The sequence below is a fragment of the Chiloscyllium plagiosum genome, chromosome 31 (genome assembly GCF_004010195.1).
Source record: "Chiloscyllium plagiosum isolate BGI_BamShark_2017 chromosome 31, ASM401019v2, whole genome shotgun sequence".
NCBI classification, from domain to species: domain Eukaryota; kingdom Metazoa; phylum Chordata; class Chondrichthyes; order Orectolobiformes; family Hemiscylliidae; genus Chiloscyllium; species Chiloscyllium plagiosum.
Genome location: NC_057740.1, coordinates 36,467,767 through 36,476,206, shown reverse-complemented (window position 1 = coordinate 36,476,206; position 8,440 = coordinate 36,467,767). Strand labels below are relative to the sequence as shown.

At 39.5% G+C, this 8,440-nt stretch overlaps 1 protein-coding gene across 3 annotated transcripts in view; it reads left to right on the top strand.

Moving 5' to 3' along the window:
- Positions 1-8,440, top strand: part of haus8 (HAUS augmin like complex subunit 8) — a 62,488-nt gene that overhangs the window by 41,370 nt on the left and 12,678 nt on the right. For 2 of the 3 annotated variants that reach the window (XM_043721366.1, XM_043721367.1), the window contains exons 11-13: positions 1,042-1,119; positions 3,274-3,432; positions 7,241-7,382. In XM_043721366.1, coding sequence (XP_043577301.1) covers positions 1,042-1,119; positions 3,274-3,432; positions 7,241-7,382 — 379 coding nt within the window. The remainder of the gene's footprint in view (positions 1-1,041; positions 1,120-3,273; positions 3,433-7,240; positions 7,383-8,440) is intronic. The other variant, XM_043721368.1, reaches the window with a different exon arrangement.

Sequence of the window (8,440 nt, the reverse complement as noted above, 5' to 3'; positions counted from 1 at the left end):
TTGCAATTGTACCAGCCTCCACCACATCCTCTGGCAGCTCATTCCATACACTTACCACCCTCTGCGTGAAAATGTTGCCCCTTAGGTCTCTTTTATATCTTTTATAGGCTCTTTTATAAGCCTATGCCCTCTAGTACTGCACTCCCCAACCCCAGGGAAAAGACTTTGCCTATTTATCCTATCTATGCCCCTCATAATTTTGTAAACCTCTATAAGGTCACCCCTCAGCCTTCGACGCTCCAGGGAAAACAGCCCCAGCCTCTTCAGCCTCTCCCTGTAGCTCAGATCCTCCAACCCTGGCAACATCTTTGTAAATCTTTTCTGAACCCTTTCAAGTTTCACAACATCTTTCCGATAGGAAGGAGACCAGAATTACACACAATATTCCAACAGTGGCCTAACCAATGTCCTGTACAGCTGCAACATGACCTCCCAACTCCTGTACTCGATACTCTGACCAATAAAGGAAAGCATACCAAACACCGCCTTCACTATCCTATCTACCTGCGACTCCACTTTCAAGGAGCTATGAACCTGCACTTCATGGTTTCTTTGTTCAGCAGCACTCCCTAGGACCTTACTATTAAGTGTATACGTCCTGCTAAGATTTGTTTTCCCAAAATGCAGCACCTTGCGTTTATCTGAAATAAACTCCAACGGCCACTTCTCAGCCCCTCGGCCCATCTGGTCCAGATCCTGTTGTGATCTGAGGTAACCCTCTTCGCTGTCCACTGATGACCTATAGAACATTTCTATGGAAAGAAACGTTTGGATTTACGTTGCACATTTCACAACTATCAGTGTTTTACAGCAATATTATACTGACGTGATATTTATTTCAGTGATGTTGATTCAGGGATAATGATCGGTGCACCATAACAACTTAAAATATGGTTATCATTGATACAATGATTTAAAATATAAACTTTTTCAGAAGAACAAAGGACTTAAGTGCTTTGGTCCTGAGTGTTTGCTTTACTTTGAATTCTCCAGACACAATATTTACAATTTTTTAAAAAGGAATTCATTTCTTTTGTGTAGTCTCCAACACTGTCTGAAGACGATGCAACTGAAGCGCATAATTTTGATGCATTGCTTTACTCCTTCCTGGCTTCCAAGGTAAGAGGAAGTGATTGTACCAATGTTTTGTTTTTCAAGGTTATGTCCCAATAGAAAGTAGAAGAGGTACTTAACTATGCTGCTCTGAAAAGTTGTTCTAACATAAGCCAAACTTTCTTTCTCATGCATGCTGTTGATTTCTTTTGTTCAACTAACCAATTTACTTTAGAGCTGTCTTGACCTTTCGGTTCTATCTCATCGTTCACTTCATCTCGTCTTTTGGACAGAAGTCTTTATTCTTTCTTTCATGTGACAAGAACTGAAATCTTCAACTGCTTTTTGTGGAAACGAGACTCTGGGACATGGTTTAAAAATTAAGGGGTCTTCCATTTAATACTACACTGATGGGATTTTTTTTATTTCAGAGGGTAATCTGTCTTTGGAGGGCAATGGAGATAGAATCGTTGAATATTTTTAAGTGGAGTGACCAGCAAGTGACTTTAAGGTTACTAAGAATAAGCAAGAGCTGAGCTGGATCGACTATGGTTGTATTGAATATTGCAGCAGACATGATGGCTGAGTAGTCTAGTCTAACTCCTAAATCACATGTTCATATCACTCTTGCATCTTGTTTCACAGCCCTGAAGGCCTCAGAAGCTTTGTGTCCTGTCTCATTTAGAACTCCAAATGATGCCATACTCTCACTTCCTTGCCACCTTCATGCTCACTCTATTTTTTAGCCTGGCTGCTTCCCTCTTGTTTAAAAAAACAAGTTTGTCCTTCTGTCACTGTTGCCTCTTTTTGTCAACTACTTTAAATGACTGCCTGATCTTATCTGTCTGGTCAACTCCTGATTTGGAAGACCTCTCCCAATTGTTCTCTTAATCTGTTCTTTAAAAGGAAACAGCCAGCTTTTCCAATATGTCCATTTAACTGAAGTCCCTGATCTCAAAATTGTGAATTTTTTTCCTGCCGTTTTAGAATGTTTCCTGATGAAGGGCTTATGCCTGAAATGTTGATTCTCCTGCTTGGATGCTGCCTGATCTGCTGTACTTTTCCAGCACCTCACTCTTTGACTCCGATCTCCAGCATCTGCAGTCCTCACTTTCTCCTAGTTTTAGAATGTCTGTCTAGTTTATTTGGACCCCTCTGGCTTTTTGCATCGCTCGATATTTCCATTGCAAAAGGCAGGCATGATCAACCTTGGCAATTTTTTCCAGTCAATCTCCCCCTGATTATAGAACACTATTTTCAAGTCAAACCTTGACACCATTACCAAAGATGTTGACAAGCAACAAATCAAACACTTGCACTATTAAATCATCTTCGGTCCTCCTCCAAATCACAGGCTCATAATTCTTTCCCCTCCGCACCCATTTTTATGGTGGGTTCTGCTCTTGTGAACTATTCGTTTGAACATCTTTATAGTTCAGTCCTAAAGCAAGTTAACGGTGTTTTCTCTCTCCTCAGATGCTGTCCAACCTTAGTATTTCTGAAGTTCAGTTTCTTGCTAAAATGTTTCCTTGTTTTTCTGTCCTTGTCATCCCTGTTCACTCCCAGTTAACACCACCATTTTACAGTCGGACGAATTGGCATCATACCTGTGGCCTGGATATTAACAGAGTGAAGAGAAAATGAGGTCTGCAGATGCTGGAGATCAGAGATGGAAATGTGTTGCTGGAGAAGCGCAGCAGGTCAGGCAGCATCTAGGGAACAGGAGAATCGACGTTTCGGGCATTGGCCCTTCTTCCTGAAGAAGGGCTAATGCCCGAAACGTCGATTCTCCTGTTCCCTAGATGCTGCCTGACCTGCTGCGCTTCTCCAGCAACACATTTCCATCTATTAACAGAGTGAGGACATTGAGTTTTAGACCGTCAATGTGCATGCTATTCTTTCACTCCATGGCATGCATATTTTGTCCTTGACCGTTTCCTCACCCAATGTTCACCTGATTGATTTGATTGAGAAATTTGATTTCCAGTTCGATGGGTTGTATTCTGAAGCAGATAGACTAACTCAAGACGAGCTTTGGGGCTAGATCTCTGTATGTGCTCGGATTTGTTTCTGAAATGGAAAATATTCCTTCCTTCCAAATTAGCATTTTTTTTTTCAGTTTTCTGATCAGATTCAAAATGATTTTGAAAGTATTAATTGTAGCAAAGGTTTGAAGTCAGGAGCCCTGTTTCACACTCACAGTTTTACTCACATTCGTAGAGGGAAAATAACCTGGCAAAATACCAAGAAAGGGCAGAAGAGTGCTTGCTTCAGATTGAAGAGGAAAACCAGCATTTACGGAAAGAAATATTTCAACAGAAACAGAATCTCATTTTGCTGGAGAAAAACAAAGTACTGGATGGGGTCGTAGAACAACAGGTGAGTTAGCATTAACTTGCATTAACATTAAAAAAGGGAGGGGGAGATTATTGCATTTTATCCTTCGAGATGCTTTTTGTTGCACAACTGCTTTAGGCCATTGTTCAGTTTAAGGAATGATGTTTACATTTATCTGAAATTACTTTGTTCAGGGACAATGATGTCTGCTATTTCATTTGATTACTTGTTTTCCCCTTTCCCCATAATGTTTCAGTCGAGTGGGCCTGATGTTATATCTCTTCATGCTTACCTAGAAAGGAATGGACAATCATAACTTGATGGCAGATTTGCAAACTGTATCATGCTGTAGCCAAAGTTGCATGCTGTTTATATTGAAGATTGAGGGAAACAGGATGAGGTAAAGTTCCACCTGTTCAGTAGTATTCCGTCTGTTCCAACCTAGGCTATAAGCATTCTTTCCTGTTGGGAAATGGATTGGGTCTATACTGACTGTTGACAAGACAGAATTAGCACTTTAAGGCTTGGATTCTGTTGACCTATACAATGGCTTTTGGGTCAAGATGTGAAAGTGGGGGTCAGGTGAATGTGAGGTACAAAAACCAGTAGAATGTTTTAGATGGGGGCTCTTGTGGTGCAGCAGTAGTGTCCCTACTTCTTAGCCAGGAGGCCCGTGTTTAAGTCCCACCTGCTCCAGGATGTGTGTAATAGCATCTCTCTAAACAGATTAATTAGAAAAGTTTAAGAGCATAGTTAGCAAATGCTTGCATGACTGTTCTCAATGCTTCCTTGAACATCTTTGCATTTGTTGTATGACAAGGACAGAAAAACAAGGAAACATTTTAGCACAAAACTAAACTTCAGAAACACTAAGGTTGTTATGGGAGGGAAGAAGAGAAGAGGAATTCATTTGCAAAAACACCACACTTAGTTGGGTGACTTAGTGGTTACCGTGGCTGCCTCACAGCACCAGGGACCTGTTACATTTCAGCTTTGGGTGACTGTCTGTCTGAGTGGAGTTTGCACGTTCTCCCTGTGTTTGTGTAGGTTTCTGCTGAGTGCTTCAGGTTAGATGGATTGGCTGTGCTAAAACAGTCCCACAGTATCCAGGAATGTGCAGGCTAGGTGGATTAGTCATGGTAAATGCAGGGCTACAGGGATTGGGGTGGGGAAGCTGGGGCTTGGGTAGGATGCTTTTTGAGGGTTGGTGCAGACTTGATGGGTTGAATGGCTTTGTTCCATGGTGTAAGGATTCTATAATTTCTAATTCAAGATGCAGTGGTGGAGGATGCTGGCTGAAGAAGCAATTGACTGCAAGTGGCCCTGCCCTGTTGTATGAGTGCTCTCTTCATGGAGTAGACATGGCAACAAAAGAAGCATTCTGAATGGAAGAGTTCGCAAAAGAGCATTCAAATTAGCCAGCCCTTCAGGCTTTCTCTGCCCATCAAAAAGATCTTGGGTAATCTGACTGCTCCACAATCCCACCTATCCCTGATGGTTTATCATCCCCTTGCTCATTAGGAATCTATCTACCGCTGTTTCAATCAAGTCTTATCTCAACTTCAGTGAATAAACTATAGCCATGGTAAATGCAGGGCTACAGGGATTGGGGTGGGGAAGCTGGGTCTTGGGTAGGATGCTCTTTGAGGGTTGGTGCAGACTTGATGATCCATCCTCTCCTCATAAGACAACACACCCATTCCAAGTATTGATCTGAACTGCTTCCAATGAATTTACATTTTTTAAATAACGTACAGTACTCCAGCTGAGATCACACCAATGCCCTGACTGGCTGAAGCATACCTCATTACTTTAGAGTTTAATGCCCTCACAAATAATCAATAGCATTGTATAATCTTTCCTAATGACTTGCTGTACTGCATACTAACCTTTATGAACCATACACTGGGACATTCAGATGCACCTGTGTTTTAGCAATGCAACCATTTAAATAACCTGCTTTTATATTCTTCTGCCAGAATGGCTAATTTCACATTCTCCCAAAGTTGCCCCTTGGTCCCTTTTTTTAAAAAAAAAAATCTTTCCCCTCACCTTAAACCTGACCTCCTTGTTTTGGATTTCCCTATCCTGGGAGAAAACAGCTTGCCTATTCACCCGATCCATGCTCTTCATTATTTTATTAACCTCTAAGGTCACCTCTCAGCCGTCTGTGCCCCAGGGATAAGGATCTCAGCCTATCCAGCCTCTCCTCATAACTCAACAAAGCAATGCATTTAATTTGTGCCCATGACCAGTACCAACAACTTAAATTGCTGACAAATGAGTGTAAATATGCCTACTGCAATGGTGGTACTTCAGTTGATATTTTGTTGTTTTGCTTTATTCATGTAAGGATTGGACTGTAATCTTCAGGATGCTATGCTGCCAGGCATATCCATTAAGCATCACATAATAGAAGAAATATTTTACCTATTTATTGAATACCTGTACTGATATAAATTGAATTAACCAATTATAGTACATGCTTTAGTGTTACTGGAATGGTGTTTAATTAACAGAGACCCCTTCTAAAGTTTGGTTTGAGCACCATCCATTTTACAACGCGAGTGGAAACATCTATCTTGTCCTTTTTATTTAAATCTATTGATTTTAAGATTCTGAATGGGATGAGTTGTGACTTTAAGCACTTTTTTTTTAACTTTATTTTGCTGTTTGAATTTGTTTAACTTTCAAGAGAACATTTAAGCTTTGCATTCAGCCCCTGATGCCTGCTCTACTATACAAACTAGTTGTGGTTAATCTACCTCAACAAAAGTTACCTAAACAATCCCCATAACTTTTGATGTTTTAAAGTGTAGAAATCTATTGATCGTGACCTTGAATATGGTTAATGACCTGAGTCTACTCCTGCCCATGGTAGAGATTAAAATATTTACATTATCTCAGTCTGAAGTGACTTGCCCCTTTTATTCTGAGATTATGTACCCTTGTTCTAATAGCCCCAGCCAGAGGAATAGCCTTTTACTGCACCATAGGGATTATATGTTTCTATCCTGTAATTCTGTGACATTCCCTCCACCTGAAGATTTAGTTTGGTGAGCCCTTGTGGTACTACCTAAGGCAAGTTCACTTTTGCATAGGCTAGGAGACCAAATCTGCACACAATCCACCAAGTACAGCCTCAAGGCTCTATAAAGACAGTTTTACTTGCATGCTTATACCCTTTTGTGATGAAAGTCAATGTATTCATTCGCTGCCTTAATTGCTTGCTGCATCTGCATGTATACTGTCAGTAACTGATTAACAAGGACACCTAAGTCCCTTTGCACATTTTAACACTTTCTTCCTCTTTCATTTAAGAAAATGCTCTTTATTTCTATTTTTGCTCCCAGAGTGAATATTGTTGAACTTTTTAATGTTATATTTCATCTACCATGTTTGTTGTCCACTCACTTCGCCTATCCAAAATCCCTTAAGGTGTCACTGTTTCCTCTTCACAATTATAACTTTTTGCCTAGTGTTAAGTTTAATCTCTACAATCAAATCATTAATTTAGATTGAGCCCAGGCACTCTTCTTGTGTCCTACCCCACTAGTCACAGTCTGCTAATCTGGAAATGACCTATTTATTTTTGCTCCGATTTTTGTCTGTTAACTGGTTCTTAATCCTTAAACGTATATTCTCCCGATCCTATGGTTCAAATTCTGTTCAACTCTTTTGTATAGGACCTTATTGAAAGCTTGTTGAACGTCTAAATGTATCACATCAGTGGACATCTGTGTTATTGAATGTTTTACAAATCTTGGATTATAGTTGAAATTTGTTTATTGCAACCAGTTTTTTTTTCACTTGGCTTTACAATAATGCATTCAATTGATTCTTATTACAGTTGGAGCATTTAAGACCTGTGGTGGCATCTATTCAGCAGTTCAAAACACAATACAAAGCCTTCAGTAATGCTCTTGATACAACAAGGCATAGCCTTCAAACAAAGAACATTTATATATCGGAAGATCTGCAGAAGTTTTTGGGTAGGCTTAAGTCTTTGGACAAATTCGACTTTTTGATGTAGAGGATGCAATAATTCTGGATTTGCCTTCTCTGAATGCTGTGTTATTAAGGCAAAATACAACTGAGCAATGCAAATTTACTTCTTAGTTTGTGAATAAATGATGTTAGGTGGGGAAGCAGCAGAAATATTTCAGTGGCTTTGGCCTACTTGTGTCTTTTTTTTTTCTTTCACACCAAAAATAATCAGGCTGGTGCATCAGGTAGTGAAGAAGACAAATGGTCTTTCTAGCAAGAGGATTTAAGTACAGGAGCAGGGATGTCTTGCTGTACTTGTACAGAGCTTTAGTGAGACCACACCTGGAGTATGGTATACAGTTTTAGTCTCATTATCTGAGGAAATATGTTCTAGCTGTGTAGAGAGTGCAACAAAGATTTACTCGCAGGACTGATACCTAAAGAGGGACTAGATCAGTTTGAACTATATTAACTGGAGTTTAGAAGAATGAGGAGGGAGTCTCATAGAAACCTATATAATTGTAATAGAACTAGACAGGGTAAATGCTAGAAAAATGTTCCCAGAGAATGGGGAGTCCTGAACGAGGGCTCCGTCTAAGGATATGGGGTGAGCTATTTAGGACCATGTAACCTCTTATTTACACTGAAGAACCATGTGATCAGGAAAAGAAAATGGGGCCTAAGGCCGATTTATTTTTATTTTTTTTATTTTTTTCCATGATTACACAGATCACTGGGATAGTGAATCGACAGATAATAAGGACTGAGTGTACTGATCCCCATGGTGCTGGAATCTTGTTTTTTTTTATAGATATTTTTATTAGAAATTTAACATTTTTACAAGTTTACAAAAATAAACAAAACTCTCAGATATAAACATTGATATACAATTAGCTCAAATATACAATAGCCAAAATTTGACAAAAAAACAAAACAAAAAAAAACGAAAAGAAAAAAAAACAAAAACAAACAAAACTCAACTATCTACTAATCTAACCTACAACTAACCAGAGTGTATATTTAAGTCTCTTACATGCTCGGAATGTGTTAACATCAAATGTAA